General features: G+C 38.7%; 1 protein-coding gene across 1 annotated transcript; it reads left to right on the plus strand.

Annotated features, from left to right (window-relative positions):
* The first annotated feature begins 483 nt into the window (after positions 1-483).
* Positions 484-10,298, plus strand: CCNJ (cyclin J). Its single transcript, XM_039554271.1, has 5 exons — positions 484-814; positions 2,548-2,758; positions 5,094-5,393; positions 5,485-5,644; positions 7,121-10,298. Exons 1-5 carry the CDS (start codon positions 746-748, stop codon positions 7,530-7,532), a joined length of 1,152 nt encoding a protein of 383 aa, XP_039410205.1. The 5' UTR covers positions 484-745; the 3' UTR covers positions 7,533-10,298.
* The last annotated feature ends 11,985 nt before the right edge of the window (positions 10,299-22,283 follow it).

A 22,283-nucleotide genomic window follows, 5' to 3' on the forward strand; every position in this document is an offset into this window, starting at 1 on the left:
AGCCCACTGGGAAAGAGCCGGGGGAAATGAGGGGAGGGGGAAGAAAAGAAGACGGGGGGAAAAAGAAAAGGTGCTACCCGGCGCTCATGGGGGCCCAAAGACCGCTGTGCTGCGGCCGAGTGAGCCCCGCTGCGCCGGCTCTCCCGCCGGGCAGCGCGGAGGCCCCACAGAGCTGCCCACTGAGGGCGCCCGGCCGGGCCGCCCCGCCGGCACCTTCCTCGGGCCCAGAGCCCCCGCCTCCGGCCCGCGACCGCCGCGCGCTGATTGGTGCCCGGGCCGCGCTGTAAAGCGGCCGGCGATTGGCGCCCGGGGGGGCCGCGCTGTAAGGCGGCCAGCGATTGGCGGGCGGGCAGGCGCGTGCGGGCGCTGCCCGGCTTTGTACACGCGCGGCCCTTTAACAATGGGCGCGGCGCGCGGCGCCGCGTGATGGCGGCGGAGCCCCGGGGCCGCCGCGCCGCGCTCGGGTGTCCCGGGCCGCGCCCCGCCGCCTCCCCCGCGGCCGCCACCAATTCCGCGACCCCCTCGCCCGGCCGTGCCCCGCGGCGGGAGGGGGCGGCTTAACGAGCCGCACTTGTGCCCCGCATGGCGGCCAGCTGGGCCGGGGGGCTGGGGGCGCCCCGCGGCAGCTGATCGTGGTTAACCGCGGGCGAGCCAGAAAGGGGCGAGGGTGGCGCTGCCCGTCCCGCCCTCAGCGAGTGCTGCTTCCTCCCCGGTGCCCGGGCCCGGGTGCCGCGCCGCGCCGCCGATGGAGCTGGAGGCGCAGTGGTGGACAGGACAGCTGGCGGCCGACATCCACCAAGCGCTTCGATACAAGGTAGCCGGGGGGGAGCTAGGCTGGGGGGCGGCCCCGGCGCCTTTGTGAGGCTCCGGCCATCGGAGCCGCCGCGCGGGCAGCGGGTGGAGACCGTGTGTGGGGCGGCCCCGTTCGGCCGCCGGGGCTCGGCGGAGTTGGCTTTTGTAAACTTGGGACTCACTGTGTCTTCCCTCCGTGGGTGTTGGGGCCGAGTGTCCGCGGGCGTGACAGCTGATCGGAGCAGCCGGACTGTGCTCCCGCTGCACTCTGAAGGACTCACGGTGCGCCCGGTGCTGCTCTTGGGACGTTTGCGTGGGTCCGGGTTTAAACTCGGCAGAAAGCATTGTGGTGTTATTGCAACAAAAATACCTGACCACGCAAACAAAAACCTAGTGAAAGAAGCCCTGAGTGCATGAAGAATAGTAGAGGATTTAGGCAATTGCTTAGAAGTTGCTTCGACTGACTCAGAGTTGCTCTTCGGGACTATTTTCATAAAGCGCATCTTAACACCCGGGTTGAAAATCAGTTTACAGTGACTGAACCTACTAAAAATGTGCTTTTGCTGCCTGATGTTACTCGATGAGCAGATTACTTTTCCCGGAGTCGTGACTGCTTTACTCTTTTTCAGTGATAGAGGGAAATAAGGGAAGGACAGGATCATTCATTTGCTACCAAAGTTATCTTTACTAAAGCTAAGTTAGTGCTGTGAAAGGTGAATTATGAAGCTTAGTAGGTGAGAAGTTTGTTTGTGGGGTTTTTATCACTTCAATAGATTGTTTCAAACAATATGAGTTTACATTAAAACGTGGAAAAATTTGTGTGACTCTATTCCAACTTGATGTCATTAAGTTAAATTAATCAAGTTAATTTTCGCTGGAAATGTAATTGTACTCAAAATCCTGCTTTAACGCAGCATGTGGGTGCACGGTCTATCTTATAAATTTATTCATGATAACAGAGGACAGCACTGCTGTTCCGCTGCATACAAGAGGAGGTACTGGCTACTAGGCAGGAGCCTGGAGGAGGTGGGTTTTTTTTCCTACCAGTCCAAATTTTATATTCAAGATAGATCACAGTACAGATTTTTCTCCAATGTGGTGTTCATAGGACTTTTGTTTTGATGGGACCGTGTGATCTTAACTAACTGCCTTACAGCACACTGTAATCAGTGTCAGTGTGACATCAATTAGATTGTGTCAGTGTTTTAACGTACACATGAAGCAAATGTTGGTTCATGTACACCCCATTCCTCTTCCTAAGGTTCAGCTGCCTGTCAGTGGCCTTTTCCTGAAGGCATCAGCAGGAGATTTGACAGCTCTAGAACATGCAAACACTTAAGTACAAAGTCTGGTTGCTCAGATTGAGGTGTAGCAAGAGACGGGTTGAGTTAAACTGTTGAACTTTGCATTGAAGCAGCTGAGGAATACTTGCATGCCCTTGCTGTACAGCCTTTGCAGCAGAGGTAATACAACAGACATGGTAAAAGCTGAAGTCACCCTGGGGGATTGCCCAATTGAAAGATGTTAAATTTTAAGTTGTTAATGTTGTGCAGAAACAAAGTATTTTTTAGTTGTTCTGTAATACAACAAATGGATTTTGTTCACTGAAAAGGGATTCTGAAATGGTGGGAACAGAAGGAAGAAGGAAGAAATCCTTTTAAATTTCCATTATAAATATTAAAATATCAGCTGTATTAATCTGATACCACTTCAAACTTACTGTTTTAATAAAATTACTTGCTGCTGTCCATCTAGGAGCTGAAGCTGCCGTCTTACAAAGGCCAGTCTCCCCAGTTACACTTGAGAAGATACTTTGCAGACCTGATTGCCATTGTGAGCAACAGGTTCAGACTCTGTCCTGCTGCGCGACATCTGGCTGTGTATCTGCTGGACCTCTTCATGGACCGCTATGACATATCCACACAGCAACTGCATGTGGTGGCTCTTTCCTGTTTACTTCTAGCAAGTAAGTATGTGGCACCAAACTTGAACTAGATTCATAGATTTTACTGCCAAATGCAAGGTGTGTCTTGGTGGGATAGAGCAGGTGGGGGAAACAAAGTAGTTATAAAAGAGGAGCAGCATGTATCAGTTTGGCCCAATAGGTAGAGCATTTCTTTAGGTTTGTTTTGATTTCTGTTGGCACTGAGGTGGATCACTCTGATGGAACTGAGGTAGGAAAAAAAACAAATGGTGATTAAAAACTAATGTTTATACTTGGAAACAAGTTATTCTAATGTGAACTTTAAGACCTGTGTTGTAGGAACAGAAAGACTGTCTTTCTAGGAGTATCTCAAAATAGGTAGGTCCTGTGCTGGAAATTAGAAATTTGCGTATCCGTGATAAAGAAAGAAATTAAATAAACTATGTGTAGACTGCACTGCATTCTGCTGATGGTGCTGTGTAGTTCTGGAATACTCCAGATTTTGTAAATTGCAATGTTATTTAAGCAAGTTAAGGCTAACATAAATCATGTATTGTCACATACAAAATGTAATATAGGTAAAATACATCCATGAAGATAGAATTAATTACAAACACTCATTATGAACAGTGCTGCTTATATTGACCTCAGCTAGATTCTTGTGGTGTGTATCCATGTTTCAACATTTGTTGAAACCCCTTTTCAATATCCCTGAAAAAATATGGGTGCAGATTGCTGGGAAACCTGCTGGCACTTGTTCTTAAACCAATAGATGCAGAGAAACTGGTCCTGGCAGCAGAACTAACTGTTGGTTCAGTTTATGTTGATCTGTTTCTCTGAATCTATTCTCATTCTCTCCAATAAGGGCTCTAGGCCTGCTTTGCTACAAAACTGGAGTGCTGTGGTGTTGGACAGTTTTCATCTTTTCACTGCATCCGGTGTCCACTAATACAGCTATTTAGTAGAACAGTTAAACCAGAAAAGGGTTGTTTCAGATTCTTCTGAGGGCAGACTTTGACTAGGTGCCACCAGCCAGTAATCTTCTCTTGGCAAAGGATGTTGTGCTGAGTATGAAAACGTTGCCTCAGAAACCACTGTAATCCATTTAGGAAAATGGATTGGCTTTGAACTAATGCCGGATTTTCAAATTAAATTCATGTTCTGAAGAGGATTTTAATTTTTTTTCTTTTAAATGAACCACTGCTATCTTTCATGGCAAGCTGCAAGTAGAGATCTGAAGGCCTCGGGTACTCACTCTTCTGAGAAGCAGTGTATGGATTGGTTCAGAGAGAACCAAAATGCTGTTTTAAACTTCTGCCCTATGTGGCTTAAACAAGCAGTTTAGTCAGTGGTGTAGTAAGTTATGACATTGCGATATACCTGATAAGGTTAAAGAAGTAATAGGAGAAATTATTATGTGACTCCTGAAGTTTTTATTTCTGTAATTACTGGTGTATGGGAAACAAAAACTAACAGCCTGGCAGTGGTATTGGATTAAGTCCTAAGTACCTCCACTGTTGAAAAAAGTAAATGTTCACGTATGTTCAGTCCTGCAAAACTCAAAGAATGTGCATTTACAACCTATCATGTAGTACTGAATAGAGAGTGTAAGATGGAAAGAATTTGCAATGAAATTGAAATAGCACAACCATATGTCAAACTGTATGGAAATGTGGCACTTGTTTCTCTTATTAATGGGTTTTCTACATACACAATTTTGCTTTAGGCTAAAAACATACAGGCCTGACAAGTTAGAAGTCCAAGGAAGGTGGAAACAGTGTATGTGGCAGAGGGGGTTTTCATGTTGCTGAAATCCACTTGTTTGCCAGATCTCAAATGTAAAACTGCACCTACCATAGCAGGCATTAAAAGCAGTCAGGTTGGCTGGAGCTCTAGCTATGCTCTAATGAGTTTTAGACACAAAAAGGGTGTGTGGGGGCTGGAGGGTGATTAAAGCCAAATGCTCTTGTGGTGTGTTTGCCAGGTCACATCAAAGTGGTATTTCATTGATGATGGAGACACATTATACAATAATTTGGTGACAAAAACTTGCATATGCAATGTCAGTGATGTCCTAATATTCTGTTCTTGGCAGCTGGCTTCTGTGTGCCAGCATGGGAAAACCAACAGGAAACATGGCACTGCACAATATCCTAGACAGTGTTTGACATTATCTGCTGAAATTTAGCCCGTTTTAGTACATACCCCTTTTTGTCTCTAGTGACATATTCCTTTTGAGCTTTGCATCTGCAGGAAAGTCTCAAGCTTGTTTGACATAGTAGAATTGAAATATGACCAACAAGACATTAGCTACAATCAATTTTATAGTTCATTTGTGCTGAACCTTTTTTTCCCTCCTCTTTCTGTTCATCTGAAGGTAAATTTGAAGAAAAGGAAGACAGTGTTCCCAAACTTGAACAGTTGAACAGCTTGGGTTGTATGACTAACATGAATTTGGTACTAACAAAACAGAATTTGCTTCATATGGAGTTGTTGTTGCTAGAAACATTTCAGTGGAATTTGTGCCTCCCAACTGCTGCTCATTTCATCGACTATTATCTTTCTATTGCTGTCCATGAGACTGATCTTCATGATGGCTGGCCAATGGTTTGCTTAGAGAAGACTAAGTTATATATGGCAAAATATGCCGATTACTTTCTGGAAGTATCATTGCAAGGTGAGTTACAGATTTCAGATAATGACTTCTTTGTTGTCTTGACAGACAGTGTCGAACTTAAATGAATCTTTTTCTCATTCCTTCCTTCTAGATCATGAATTTTTAAATTATGCCCCTTCTCTAGTTGCTACTGCATGTGTAGCTTCTTCAAGGATTATCTTGCGTCTCTCACCCACGTGGCCTACCCGGCTGCATCACCTGACTGCCTACTCCTGGGACTTCCTGGTGCCATGTATTGAGCGACTCTTAATGTGAGTTAACAGCAGTGGCTTTTCTTAAGCCCATTTCTGCATCTGTTGTTATGCTTAACTGCTGCCAACAGTGCAATTACATTTCTTCATAAATTTCCATTCCTCTGTTCTAAAAATACTGATGTATTAGGGCACACATAAGTTTGGTAGATACATATTGTTAGGAAATAACTGTTTTGCTCTTTTCAAAAGAGAAATCTTTATCAGATCTAATCTCTTTCCTGTTCTTTCAACAAATAAACTTCTGCCTTGCACTTCCACTGAACATGTGCTTTGAGCATCTTAAATAGCTTGTTCCCAATCTCTCTAGCTTGCTCAGAGAGCAAAGAGATAGTGAAGAGTACCAAAGACATAGGAGCTTTCATAGAGAAGACTGTATGCCTTGGAAGTTCAAGGCATGCTCCAAACAGATGATGGATCAAATGTGCAGACCATTGAGTGACCAGCTTTGGCAGGAGGAAATGACCAGGAGTTTGTATTTATTTTTGCTGTATCCATTTTTGCACTATAGCTGACATGAGATAAAAATGCCAATGAATGCCAAGTGAACCTTCCTGGGAAGGCATGTTACATGTTACAGTCTGCTTTCTCTCTACAGAAATTTGCTCTTATCCAAGTCTAAACATAATTGTGATCAGTAGAAGCACAGCTGTATCTGGAAGAACCACAGCAGCCTTAGAAATGTGACATTTTCACCCCTGATATAGCCTCTGTTGGCTTCACCAATGTGGATAATGAAAGGAGTAGTACCTAAAGCATGCAAGTTCTGTTGCAGAAGTGTTTTCAGTATTGCTCTGGAACAGAGGGAGGGCACCATCAAAAAGTTAGCAATGAAAAGTGTAGGTGGCATCTGCTTAACATAGAATTGCATAGAATTGAGGAAGAGAGTGTGTCTAGATACATTCAGACAGGTGTAAATCAAAGGGAATTCAGGTGAGCTGTACTGAATAGGCTAGAAAAAAGGTGAGAGGAAGAAAAAAAGTGTTTCTGCTCTCCAGAACAGGATCCTGTATGAATATACATACGATTTTTAAGTACTGTAATGTAGATACTACAAACATTTCTGGTATCTTGTCTTTAGAAACCTTATGCTCTGTTTAACTTAAATGCAGTAGAAGCAGCAAGTTCAGGTTCTGCTAATCTGGCAATTTATTGGGCTAATAAAGTACAGTAGCAAACTCTATTTCACTGTAATTCTAGGTCCCGCTGTATTACATGTATTGTACTTGGCTTTTGTCTGTGTTTTTTATTGCTATGCAATGAAGTGAAATGCCAAAAAGAGAGACTGTACCCTAACCGAATTTTGAAACCTTAGGTGATTGTAAATGGTAGCTAAAACTATTTTATTTTTTCTAAAGCTTTGGAAGCTGTCCGATATCTGCAGCATTTTTAGAGTGCTCTTAAATGTTAACTCAAAAGAGTTTAAATTATATTAATATCTATTTTGATGCATTTTGTCTTTTCAATTTGTTTTAGTGCGCATGATAATGACGTGAAGGAAGCAAACAAGCAGAAAGGACAACAGGCTCAGTCTGCCCAACACGCTGTATTTCAGCCCCCAGCTCCAAGTGCCCAGCAGGCCAATGCTCAGCAGCACGTACCACAGTATCTCCAGGCTCATCAGTCTTCGTTACAGTACCACCACCCAGCATCACAGCAGCAAAGCTGCCAGCAGATACTATCATCCACTCACACAGCCTCTTACCCACTCCAGACTTGCCCTGCTGCCTTACAGACCAGTGCTCAGGCTCGAGGCCACGTACAGACCGGTGCTGCCATGTCGCTGGCTGTGCCGCTGGAAGTGAAGCCGTGCATAAGTGTCTCCTACAACCGGACATACCAAGTGAATGGACGATATTCCTGTATTACTCCCTGCTTTGAGAGGTGATAAGTACAAAATGGTTTTGTGCTTCTTTGTTCAGGGCGGAGAGTTGTGTGGCAAATGGTTTCATTTTTTTGTTAAACCTCAAAAAAGTTTGAGGGCAAAAAATTGAATAAAAAAAGGTGTCTTCCCAGAAAAAAAGCAGCTGGATTGGCAACCAGTACCACAGCTCAAATAACAGACTGCAAAAAATTAGCACACAGGCCATCCTCTAAAAAAAGAATTTGTATGCTTGGGGATAATAAGTTCTTACTCTGACACTCAGAATATTCTGCTTCTAATGTGTGTTGATGAAATACTACTCAAAAGAAAAACTGCTGTGAACTAACTACAGACTCACCTTTTAATGAAGGAGATATGCAGTATTATTTTGAAGACATTTGTCATACCACCGTACAGTATTAACACTTACTTTGTACTGACCGAAACTTAAGAATCCACTGAATGCCAGACTTCTACAGGTACATGGAGATCACAGGAAGAAACAATTCTCATGTGGCTAACTCCATACTCTTGCCCCTTTTTCACCACTTGTATTGGTTATTTGCTTTAGGCTAAGGCATGTGAATTAACTGGTATTTTGGCTAGTTTTTTAAGTTTTGTACTTTACAGGACAGACAATATATTTTTGCCTCTTTTATCCTCCCTATCTTTTTTGTGTTTAAAGTAACTCTTTCATACTAACTCAGGGACTTTTCTACTCATTACTCTGTGCTGCTGGTTTGTACACTATTTGGGTATAACTCGGGGAAGGAAGGCAGAGAGGGAAGAGACTATAGCAAGTGGAGTGGCTTTTCTTCAGGGCATCTATGCAGAGTACCAAAGGGATATGTTAGAGTTCACAGAATGTAGATGTGAACTACTGCCCAGCAGTGTGGTAATTGAAGAAAAGAAAGTTTCAGCTGAACTTGTACTGTACCAGAACTACTACAGTGCTGTGATTCCTCTGTATACACACACACACAAACACATGAATATTATTAACCAACAGAAAGCATCCTCCAATTGTACTGACAGTATCATCCCTACAGAAAAAGTACAGTTCAATGCTGACAGAAATGCAGTTCTGTCAGGCTTATAGTGGAGAGAAACTCTCAGGTAATAAAGGGGCAACTTTTTCTTCTACTATTTGGGAGTTCTAGAACAAGATACAGAGATTTGCTCTTCCAAATGGGTGGATCAGAAATATTTTGCAGAGTGATCTGCTTCATCACAAGTAAGGTGCTAATTACATAACTCTATGGAATTACACTATCTCCTGTGGAGTGGATAGTCTGAGGGTAGAAAGCTTCATTCATCCGCCTCTTGGATGGAAGCTATGGTAGAGATATTAATGGAGATGGTTTTTGGGGTTTTTTGTGTGTTTGTTGGGGTGGTTTGTTTTGTTTTGTTTTGTTTTTTTGTTTTTTAAATACAAGACGATATCAGACTTCCTCCTGTGCTAGAATACGGGAGGAAGTGGTATGAATGGCAGGATTCTTACTACTTTAAAATATCTTTATAGTATATGGGCTTAAGGCTTTTTTTTTGGTTGTTTCATTGTTCTTTTACCATCTTCCCCCCTGTCTTAGTGGCAGCACTTAAAATAGTGTACCATCGAATGACACTGAATTATTGTGGCTCTTACAGAAACTGTTGCAGGGGCAATTAAGTTACATTATCAATATGAAGATGAAGGCTTTATCACCATAATGTTCAGAATGGAGGGAAGACAGCTGTGTTCCTGGGGCTAAATTATAACATGCTACAAAAACCTATTTATTGTTTAGGAGAAGAAATCCTCTTTCTCTTTGTTTTGTCTTTTAAATCCCAGTTTTTGTTGTGGGCTTTTGTGGCATAGATGTGCAGGTCAAGAACAGGAGGGTGAATGGAAAAGATGACTCCCTTTTATCCTAGAGAATCAACTTTGAAATAGGCATAGTGTGATCAATTCCTCATTAAAATGCAAGTTGGTTTGGGTTCTTTTCCTCTCCTCTCTTCATCTCTGAATAAATATTTCCCCATGTCTGAGAGTAGTGTTAAGTAGAGACTTTCCACCTCATAAGATGCCATGCTTTTTACTCGGCACTGTTACCCATTTTAGAGGGAAATGGACTTCTTTCTGCTGGTTTCATTTTGTTGCAATGCTGTATCCAAGTCCTCAGTGCTCTAACTACCTCTGATGCTATGAATGTACAGTCTTGTAATAGACCATGACTTGAAATAACAGCAGATGCCTGTAGCATTTTTCTTCTGTAAAATCTTTCCATCAGCTAACTTGTCATCTTTTTTTGTGACACAGCAGTATAGGTTCTTCTTTTTGGGGGTATTAGTAAATTTATCCCATAGGCATTTGATATATAAAAATTTAACTAATACTTAACACTGGAATTATAATGGGTGGGGGGCTTATTCAGTTAGTTAATACCACAGATTTACATTTAATAGGGTATTTTTAATTTGACTATTTTAAGACATTAGGTCAATTGTAAAAAGATACACTACATGCTGTTCGTTTTTAATTTATTACTTAGTCTGAGTTTTTTTCTGACACTACAGCTGCATCATGATGACAGAAAATGTACACTGAACAGTTTCAATCTATATTATTTAAAAGGGCTTTATCAGTGTACATTAAAAATACACTGTTCTTACTATTAGAACCAAAATGTGTTTTTTATGGCATAAATAAGAATGGTGCTTCTAAATGCAAAATGTCCAAAACAATGGAATCTTTGTGAGTGCTATGCATTCAACTTATTTTTTAAAATAAAACTAGTTTTGAGTAAGAAGGCTCCAGAGTGTATTATGCTTTGTATTATGTTTTTTTAAAAAAATATGTAAACTGTCTTGCCCTGTGTATGGGCTGAAGCTGTAAGGACTTCTTTCTCTCCCTCCCCCCTTGTTTTCTGTGACATATCATAAGCTTCAAGAACACTCAGACTTCACAATTGAAAAAAAAAATAGGAAGGAAATCATGCAGGAAGGGGCTTTAAAACTAAGTGCAGCCCCAGCATATGCTAAGTATTGTACACTTCAACAATGAGTCTAGTACACAGCTGTAACAAAGAAATAAAGAACAAAAGAACTTGAGTAGTTCAAGAGCCAGTGGGTGCATTCATTTTGTTCTCATACAAAAAAGCAACCATTAATACTGACAATCTCAGATTTCTAATACTAGAAATCATTTAGGAGATGTGGGAATAGCCTCTTGTCAAGAGCTACAAGCACTTGTGTTATTTACAATAGCTGTGAAGGCTCAGTCATGCTGCAGGCTGCATAAAATCACATGATGTGTCCTAGCACAAATATTTTTGATTGTTTTGAACTTCTGATAGCTGCTGCTTACTAGAAGAAGTTCTATTTCTTCCTAACACTTCGCACATTTCATATTTGTAACAAGGCTGTGATTATGGCTAGAGTCCCAAAAATTAATATGCTTGCTTAGAATTTAATTTGTCTGAAGTCAGAAAATGAAATTGTGAGGCCTCTTAGCTTTCATTCCATTTAGGAATAAAGCACTGATTGTGAAAACCTTTTTGGAGGATCTAGAGCCAGAGGGAGAGCAAGCTGTACTCCATCCCAGTGAGGAATGGGGGCAATGCTCTAATATAATGATGGCATGCATATTATATGGGTACTTTGATCTGGAAAGTTTTGTCCTCACTCTTGAAGTCAAGTCTGTCTAGACTGTGGCCTTGAAATCTCAAGTTTGCTTTTTTTTTTTCACTGTAATTACAAAATAGGAGCTACCCATGACATTTATGAGTCTCCTAACAACTACAAGGACTGCCAAATAGTTTTCAACATTTCAGCAGAAGTCTCAGATTTGAAATTACAAGTCTGAAGCTATTTTTGTGTTTGTACATAACAAGAAAAGCCTTATCTCTGCTTCCCATGACCCAGGTTCATTATTTATTTTAAATAGGAGGATATTTATAGTCTTCCAGCTTTACAAATTTAGGTTAAAATACAAAATTTAAGGTCAACATTTTAGTGACTGACACATCACCAGAAATAAAAACTTTTTGCAACTGTAATAATGTGGTTAAAATATATATAAGCCAGAAAGTGTCCTCCTTTAATAATTTATTAACTCTGCATTCTGAATGTTCACAGGAGCAAAAGTCTTGTGAGTAGATAAGGCCTTATCTGAGTGCAAGTGCCCAGTTGGTTGTCTTGTATTAAAAGGTTGTCAACAGCAATTTTTCAAAACACCAAGTAAAGCAGCAATAACAAAATACAGTTATTTTTAGTCTCCATCTCTGTGGTATTTTAGAAGTTAGGGCACAAGTACAGTTGTGAAGCTTACAGTTTGCTCTTTCCCAGAATTATGTAAGAAATTTCTATAACTTCAACAAACACGACATGTATTCTGACAAAGGAAAGCATTTGCTACTGAACATTCAAAAAAAAAAAAAAAAAAAAAAACCCCAAACCAAATAATGTGTAACTGAATAATTAAAGAACATCTCTATAGAAAGTAGCTTCAGGTTTTAAAAATTCTCACTGCAACCAAGGATCTGGGATATCTCTGCCAGTCCTACCAAGAGAAGAAGGGAAAGTTAAGGAAGAGTTCTAGTGTTAAAAGTGCGAATCTGAGATTCAGCATATAATCTTCACATTCATCACAAGTCTGTTAAAATTGTTACCAGACCCATTCACTGGTGTGTGCATTCAAAGACTGCTTACAAATATTACTTGCTTTTCTTTGAACAGTTGAATTTATTCTCTTGAAAGAGCAAGATGAAGGAATACTTCCATAGAACAACCCATTAAAGCTCTCTTAAAATATGTATTTTCCATATTCTATGAATCATTTAGGAGACCACTCTAAGGCTATATATTCTATAGGAATTTTTTCATGCTAGTCAGTTATTAATTACTAGGAGATTTACAGCTATTAGAATACCAATTTATAATGTATTCCACAGATAATATATAGTTAGAATCTTCTTATAACAAATAACAAATTTATTTTGCACATTTTGCAACTGAAAAGCAACAGGAACTTCGTTTTGAGACATAATTTAACTAAAGGATACTTATTCCTGCTTGATCAGAGAAACTCAAGTACACCCACAAAGAAAGTATTATTTGGATATGGCTGAAAATGAATTTCAAGAGAAAATTCTTTGCTGGGAATTTTGGAAAAATGAGTGCCAGGTTGGCACTCATACTGCAAATGCATGTATAGCATTTATCAACAACCATTCTCTAGTTAAAACCTTTTAACATATAAAAAGTGCTCTACTGCATGTACAGTGCTTATAGTTAAAATGAAGCATTTTACAATTACCGGTTATGAACTTGGTTACTTATCTGGTAACCAAGCTCTAACTTTTCAAGAACTATTTTCTCCTTAAACGCCTTTTTCTATGCACCTTCAGGTATCTAGGTATCTTTACCATATTTAAGAAAACAAAGAATATATGTAAAGCATTGCTTAGAAATTTTCAGAAAATTAAAACATAAAATTGAATAGAAGTAACTGAAAATTATTGTATGCACAGTTACACTATGGATGTTTCAGTACTCAGACTCACCAGGTTGGGTACTTCAACACTTGCCCTCCCTTCAGTTTGACCTACAGATTTATTAATGAGACCCCATGCAGAAGACAGATTGTCAATCTGCCTGTTACCAACACAATGTCGTGAAAGACTTTGCCAAATGCTGTTCTGCTTTACCCTCTCCAACCACCTACCAAGTACGTTACTTATAGAAGAGTTCTCTATTTATTTTGTTTGTTTTTAAAACACCAGCAGCAGCAAGGCTTTGCTAAGTACTGCTGTATGCTTGGATGCACAGATTTTGCAGGAGGGTGGATGATTCTCCAGACAGCATTGCTGCAGATCTTCAGAGGTGGAGAAATTCTTCAGAAATACTGCAGAGCCTGAGTTTTCAGGGAAAGTGCCTGTATTTTGGAGAGCAGTTCTATGCTTCTGACCTTGCATCCCATCTCAGCGCTCTTATCTTATCTTAGCTCATGTTCGCTGTGGTGCAGTAAGGACAACCTCCAAGGACTTGGATATTCCATACCCTTTTAGCAGAGATTATGAATACCTCGAAGACTATCTGCATTGAAAGATGAAGGAGTGGGTGTGTGGCCACGCATCCAAAAGACTGCTGAATGACAAATGTGAAAATTGGATAAGGCCCTACTGGGAAACAGGTTCTCTAACTAGTAGGAAAGTCCCCTTCACACTTCTATACCTGGGTTTAGGTTATGTGCTCTAAAGGGATCCTCCCTCAACACAGAGGTGGTTGTAAGTCTCTTTTGGGAATTTCTTGTAAACTATCCTAAGACTTGAGAGAACTAGTTGGTAAAACTGTAGCAAGCATGCAGCACTACACCTATGAGAGACTATGAAGAATTTTTTCCACTTCCTCGATCAACCTGACTGTGAGAACACAAAACTAGCTTGGAAGCACTTCCATTGCCACTTTGTCTTGGAAAAAACTGCCTGTTTTGTTTGTTTCCACAAGCCATCCCTGTTTATGTATTCCTGTTTACGCTTAATGTTAGTACATGCCTTGGTTTATTTTCAACAGGAAACCATCCTATCTCCACATTCCTAAATTCTCCCCATTGACAAGCAGTCAGTATTTTGGAGAGGATAAAAAAGTATCAAACTGCTTATAACATGTCCCCTTGCAACACAGCCCCATTAAGAGATTCCAAAAGAATTTTTCTAGAGTTAGTACAAATGCCATGTTCCCTCCTGTATCAACACAAAATGGGTAACAGAAATTATGTGTACTTCCATTAGAAAAGAAAGTAAAAAGGCTGTTTAGCTTCCTTACATACTTGCAGTAATATAAAACAGATTTGAAGCAGCACTTTCTTCCACAACCTTTTACAAATTATTCTCTTTCCTCTGGAAAAAAGGTGCAGGACATCTCAGAATAAATCTAGGTCTTTCATATGTCAAAAGAATAATTACAGCAAAAACCACAGCTGTATCAAATACTACTGTACGTTGAAAAAACAGGATTAAAGGCATCAACTTCTGTAAGTGTTTAATTTTACCTCACTTACAATTGCAGTCGACTGCATAGACAAATTGAAAAAAATGGTATTACTTAAAAGCAGATTCTAAGACCAAACAGCAGAGGGATGCAAAATAATAAGACAAAGACAAAACTGGCGTTCTTATGCATCTCGCCATTATTTAAAAAAAAAATAAAAGCAAGGAGCGTTAAGTAGAACTGAAAGCAATATATTTAAATCAAAATTAACTAGAACAAATTATCATAGCTTTCAATGAGGGCAAGAGCTTAGGATTTCCAAGAGATTAAGCCCTTACATAGCTAATGAAATCATTCAGGATTTAAGCCAAATACTAATGGAGGTAAGGAAGAAATATCTCTTAACGCAAATTAGTCAATAGGGTCTATGATGGGATTTCTTGCACCTTCCACTCAGTGAATCTGATTAAATACAGAAAGCAGAGGACTTTCCTAGACTGGACACAGTAAAGCAGTTACTTTTCAATACAATTTAATAGGTATAATAGGTTCAGTTCTGCTGAGCACTGCATATGCTGTGTGTGCTTTCCTAGGCACAGAAATAAAGATGTGCAAACATTTATTGAATTAAAGACTTACTTCTAAAACAGACATTCCCAAAAGCACACATTCTTTAAAAAACATCTATAGGAATTATGATAAAAATTACATTTTACTGGTTCAGCTTCCACAGCCACTACTAGCAAGTTGTCAATTACAGTATTAAATTGTCAGTCAAAGACTGGGACTCAAAGATCCTTGTGGGTCCCTTCCAACTCAGAATGTTCTGTGAATCTGTGAAATTCACAAATTCTGCTTTTTTTTACTTGATGCTAAAATAACTTATTTAAGTTGGGACCAACATTCAATAGCTCTTGTGGCACATTCAGCACTTTTAATACAGTTCATTAATAAAACTCTTTTTCCTCCATTGTTAAACCTCAAGTTATTTATTCTGTTTGGAAATTGTGCTTTACATTTCCTTTAGAAATACATGCTCTTTGAAGAACTATTTCTTTTAGTATCCTATAAACAAGAACAGACAAATTACTTTGATTTGAAACTTCAAAGCCTGACTACAGAGGAAAATTATGTAGGTAAATAATATTATGTGCTCCAAGGCTTTAGGAAATAAATGTCTAATTCAAGGTGCATCCAAGTAAAAGTTGTGGTATAGTCACATGAAATGTTCTACAATTACTGTATTTTTGCTCACAGGTCTGCATTATATAAAATCATTTTAGTACAGTGTAAAAGATGGTGTTTAAGGTATTCAATCCATTTGATTCATATTATATCACTTTAAATAAAAGGAAATTTTCATTATTTATATCTTCCTCAAAGGATTCTACTTGCTAAGTTCTGTAAAAAGACACCAACACTTGACAAGAAGAACAGTAGTGGACTTTTCCTAGGAGGACATGTCCTGTGACAAATTATCTTGGGAAGCACTCTTCTAGTCTCAGAGAAGTAGAATAGAAATCTTGGAATGATGCATTTAAACATTTACAATCTAAGGAACTTGTAAATTTAAATGGACTTGGCAGTGTTAACTTTACAGTTGGACTTGTTGAACTTCAGGGTCTTTTCCAACCTACACGATTCTCTGGTTCTATTCTATCATGCTAAAACATCTAATATTCTACAATTCACTTTCCATGACCCTATTCAAATTGAAAAAGTTAAAAGTTGTTTAAATCTTACTTAAATAAAAGGACTCTAAAATAGCCTATTAAACATTTTATTGCAAACAACCATTTTCTAAATACCCCTTAATTCAATTTTTTCTTCCAAACTTCCTACTGTGTATATGCTCAAGATAGGCATCAGCTATGGCTGAACACAAAGTCTGGAGCTTGAATAGAATAGGATCCAAATATTGTGAGTGAACTTTCTATTCTTCTTGGAATTCTTTGTGCTGCTCAGACAAACTTCATTTCAGTTCCTCCTTGAGGCCTTCATGCTCTTCTCACCATGAGGGAAACATGCCAGCACCTTTCATTGTAGTCACAAAGAAGTGTTTCCTAAAAAGGTTTTGGGAAAAGCTGGTTTTGGAATCCTGCTACCAAAGTGGGGGAGTTGTCTTCCTGTCAGCTAGAAGACATACAGAGACACCAAGAGTTCTCACAAACACAAATACCCACTGTAGCTGTTGTTACAATATGTATTATTGGACACTGTAGAATGTCATCACTCTGGAAACCTTATCACCTTGCTTTTATAAAAACCAAATCTCCTACAGAATTTTGCAAGTACCACAGAAATATTTTGTATTTAATTTTGCATGACTTTCAATTGCTCCAGAGGAGCTGAGAAGAGAATGATAACTGATCCAAGCCAGTTCTTTCTCATATGAGTGGCCACTGTGAAACTTAAAACACATCCTATCAAAAGCAAAGATGATACAACTGCGAACACAAAGTTAAAACTATTTGTTGGCAGACTGAACAAGAAGCAACCGTACTGCTGGTATAGATACCAGAACTGGTTCCTCATATGCTAGCTTGGATCTAGCCAGTTTTCTTATCTCAAGACGGAGCATAGAGTTGATGCAGTTGTATAATTTCCAAAGCCCGCAGAAGTCAGACATAACTTTCATATACTATTGTACTTTGAAGTAAGCACTGCTGGATCCAAAATGATGCTGTGCAGATCAAAGACTCAAGAGTCCTAAGCTCAGAGTTCACCTTTTCAAACTGATACAAAAATGACCTCTAGCAAAAAAAAAAAAAAAACAACATAGAAGAGCAAAATAACCATTCCAAATTATAGTTGCAGTATCCTAGAGCAACTTCAGTATCAGTTGAAGGGTTTTCAGTGTTGTGAGCACTTTCTCATTTCACCACCCCTCAAACCTCCCTTCTCATATAAAGAGAAGCTGTCTGCTTCACATCAAAGCATCTGGAAAGTTCCCTCTGATGACAGATTTGAACTATCTGGAGAACAGTAACACAGCAATATAGGAGAAGGTTGTCATAACTGAAAATATGGAAACAGAAGTCTTGTAAAGGCATCTGGAGCTCAGCACAGAGAAAGGTCAAAACTTTAAAATACTATAAAGGCAGAGATGTCAGGTTCTGGTTATACAGGTAAAGCTACAATAGTAGTGTTTTTCTGCCACCTACTGATGCCTTCCAACTCCCTTTTTACCTGGCAGTTTACTCATAAGATATTCTATAGATGAATAGGTGACTCAGCTGCTTCTGACATCTGCTCAAGCAATTATAAACTTCTTTGGAATTACTGGAATTTTTTCATTTACAGCCCTTCAAGTAAGCACGAGATGACTAGCTCTGTGCATGGCTGCCACTGACAGGACAGCACTATTGCTGACACATGTTTAGCAGAAAGGTATAAAAAATTTTATAATGTCTATAAAGATAACAACTGCATAATTAGTCAGGAAGGGATTTATTTTTAAAGGACACCATGCTACAAATTTGAGAATTGAGATAGTAGATACCTCATACTATCAGTCTATGTGTCAGTTGTTTATATCAATCATCACAGGTTTTATTTCCATTTACATTCTCTGTATGATTTGGGAACCCACACTATTTTTTCTGGCCTCATCTGCAACTATCAAGAAAAGCATAAACATTGGCGGGAAGCTATAAAAAAATCTCCATAAAAATGAACCTCAAAAACTCGTAACTCCCAGCATATACCCATCCTTTACATGAAAGAGTTTAAAAACCATTGATTTCATAGCTAATCTTGCCATAAAGACAGAGCACTATGAAAATATTTATAACCCAAAAATAATCCCTAATTTATTTGTTCAATGAATGGAAAAAGCTTCAGAAACAGTTGCAAGAAAAATTTACAAGAAAACTTGCATTCTAGAGCCAGAGTGAAGAAAGGCAATTTAACTTCATAAATACAGAGTGCCACCAACAGCCTATCTGCATCTGCACAAGAAGAACATATCTAGTATGGGATCCTGAACTAGCAGATATGGGCATACCAAAAAAGAGTCCAGGAAGTTGACTCTTGATAAATTTACATGTACATGACAGAAATAAAGCATTGTGATATCTAAGTATTAGGACAACTCTTCTAGGGGTGTGATAGATATTTCATCATGATATCCAATTTTTGAAACGACTAACTGAAAGAGGAGCTATAACACTTTTTTTAATGAAGAAAAATACAGAACATATCAGTTGGCTTAAAAAAAAAAAATCCAGAATTTCAACTGAAAAAGTATTTCACAGAATGTCAGGTTCCTTGGGAAATTCTAAATGCAGCTGAAGAGTTCACAGTTTAGAGAACTCAAAATTTTTCCCAAACCAAGGAATAATGTCCATACTGCTGTAGTGCCTTTGCCTTTGCTGACTCTTGCTCTGCCTCAGAGCTCCATCTCACGAAAAATTGGGGCAGCTCAGTGTGAGGGTTCACAATGTTTCATGGGATATACAGTCCCATTGATAGAGAAGGTGACAGAAGTGTTGCAGTCTACAAAAATCAGCATTCTAGATGCAGTATCTAATCAAAATCTTAGATTTCAACTATATTTTAAAGTTTTTACCCAGATCTTCACCTTGAGTACATTTAAGGGAAAAATAGTTAATTTTGTTCAAAATATCATAGCATCTAGCTTTATATCAAATACCTATAGTAAAATTTTGCAAGCTATAATAAAATTCTTATTCGATTTTGATCACATAATTTGTACTGTTAACTAATATATGTAATATGCTTCTAACTGCAGTTAATTCAAATGTGTTGGAAGTATAGATAGGTCTGACTTGGCATTTAGGTTGATAATGGACAAAATTCTCTGCTACATAAACATATAAAAGAAAGATGGATTCAGAAAATATAAAAAAAGTCAGAGATTAAATGTAACACAACTTACCAAATATAAGTTTAAACAAAGACTGTTTCTGAAATATCAAATTCCTGAAATACTCTATGTGGTATCTCCCTATAAACAATAGTTTTACTACTGCAACAGCTGGAAGCATTTACACATTTTAATATCTTCTTCAGTAACAAAGTTAAATTATTCTTGCAGCTGTTCAAAAGTATTTTGGAATGGTTTGTTCCCTGGATCCTGCATGCTGTGAAAAAATATAAGAGCAAGGCTGGAGGGTTTTAAAAATTGTCTCAATTTCAAAAGAACTTTTTTCTTAATAAACCTTTACAGACTTTACACAAACTTTCTCAAGACTTCTGATAGAGCTTTCTGACTAGCACCAGTAGCATAAGCATATGCTAGTTCATGGCTAAAATTATTTATCCGGTCTAATTGCAATGTCTTTTAGTTTTAAACAAATTCATATTTTTTTACTGGAGTGAATTTTTGAAAAGTAAAAGAATATGTGTACTTTTACTTTAAATTGTACGTAAATATTTTTGTGCATAACAAAAATTTTTAAAATGCCCTTTTCTAAGAAGTAGTATTACAAATTAAAGATGTTTCTTACAAAATCATTTGATTTAGTTTTTCTCTTTTCACTGGATTATCAGATACTACTGATAATAACCCATTAGTCATGAGATGAATCAGACATGTGGAGCACAAGCAGGTGAGCTGTACAGGACACACATAAATCCAGCATAGCCCTCACACATCAGAACTGCAGCCTGTGCTCTCCAGGGTTAATCTGAACTTGTGCAATAAACCCACTGCGTTCAGAACATCCCAGAGTTACTGAGTGTTCACAAGACATCTGTGTGTCCTGGAGAGGACAGGACCTTTATCCGAGGCACAGCAGTGACCTCTGTGCAACTGCAGCAGAAGATACAGCTTCCTCTGTTCGGCTATTCTGGTACGAGACCTAATCTCAGGCAACAGTTCTGCTCTGGGGTTTTAAATAACTGTGATAACTACTGAAGTTTGTTCCCATGCTTTGTTTTTATCTATCAAACATTTTAAAAACATAATGAGCCTTAACTCAGTTCCTGTTAGTTGTAATCCAAAGAACTTGCATGAAAAATATTAAGAGTATCTACAATTACCCTGTCTCCTAATACAGTACAGACAATATGTATTTTCTTCTAAAAAACATGTAAGCTATTAAAATCTGCTAAACATTACCATAATCAATTCCATTATTTATGAATACCCTCATACATGAATAGTTAGGATATTTGGGATCAAAGTCGACTGCTTTAGCCCATTTGATAAGTTTATATGTGACTGAGCCTTCAAATTCCGGTAGCTATTTCTGCATTGATATTTCTTGGCACATTAAAATAAAACCATCTAGCATTAATTGCAGAACATTTAAAGGAACAAATGTTTATTGCAACAGAAACTTCTTATAATGTAGACAATTTTTAGAACACATTTCAAATTCTGACAGATTAATGAGGTTACCTGGTTTAACATCATAGCTATTAAAAAAAACAACTAGGAAGCACTAAGAAACCCTAAACCAACTTACAAACAGTTCCCACAGATATGAACATGAAATTCTAAGAGATGAGAACCCTGATAAACCTTAAAAATATACAATTCATTACCACCTGCATCAAGCAGAATTTATCAGCTGTGAAATAGGTGCTACAAGAAAGCACTTCCTTCACCAGGTGCCTGTGATAAAGCATACATGAGTTCGCCTGACATCAAGGCACATAGTTTCTCTTTTTTGTCTAGAAAGAAAGGTACATCTAAATCAAAATTTGTTGACAGAATACAAAAAGCCATTCAATAAGATTGTGTGTGTATATATATATTTTTAATATATTTGAAAAGTCACCCTCTCCGCCCCTCCAAATTGAGTGAAACTTCCACTTTATTTTAACGGGCCATAGAAACTATGTGGCTTTCAAACAAAATTTACACTGTGCTACCGCACAGCCATAGCAACTCACCTGCATTTTAACATGTGAATTGCTGATGAGCTTCTATTTCCCTGAGGAGGATGTTTTCTTGAATATGGAGTTAATGGGGGAGAAAAAAATGAATTCTCTAAAACCTTCAGAAAACATGATTCACAAAAAAATACTTAACAAAACAGCTAGAGGTCAATATTGACAGTCTGTCAGATCAAAGAGGACTCTTTTTTTGTGAGGAAATATCATATTCCTTGGTGTCTCCTTTCAGGATAAGGACATGGTGTTCAGAACCCAGCCCAGATTTGATCTGGTTTTTTTAAGCTGTCACCTACTGTAGCTGTAACACAGCTTACTACAGAAAGGGTATAGTCAGGGACTTGGGCACTTCTACTACAAAGCATGCTACTTTCACTTCAAATCATTTTACAAACTGTAAAAAAAATGTAAACTGGCCCATCTTGAGTGGTGTAATTTCAAAACCATCTGAGCACCTCCCAGGCTTCCCTGTGGTAGTCTCAGTAACACTTCATCACTTAATTAAGTGCCACTGGGCCATTTCAGTACAAAAGAGCAGAAAGATATACCTATCAAAGCATCAGCCATTTTTATTCAGGCATTAGTCATTTGACACCTAAATTATTTTCAAAGTGACTATCAAGAACAGTTACATTTTGTAGACATACCCCTGTTTCTTAAGTATTAATGACTTCTTAATGGCTACAAATCCAAATTTTCATAACTGAGTCATGAAGAGATCTGCACCATTATGTATGAGTGCCTCCATCCCGCAGTGGATTTTTCCCAGCAATTATTTTAGATAATTTTCAGATAAGTGGGAAGAAAAATACTCAAATTTCAGATTATCAAAAATAATGAGCTGTGGACTCCCCATTCCTGGAAGTGTTCAAGGCTAGGATGGATGGGGCTCTGAATAACCTGATCTAGTGGAAGATGTCCCTGTCCATCGCAGTGGCTTTG

The sequence above is a fragment of the Corvus cornix genome, chromosome 6 (assembly GCF_000738735.6).
Source record: "Corvus cornix cornix isolate S_Up_H32 chromosome 6, ASM73873v5, whole genome shotgun sequence".
Classification (NCBI taxonomy): domain Eukaryota; kingdom Metazoa; phylum Chordata; class Aves; order Passeriformes; family Corvidae; genus Corvus; species Corvus cornix.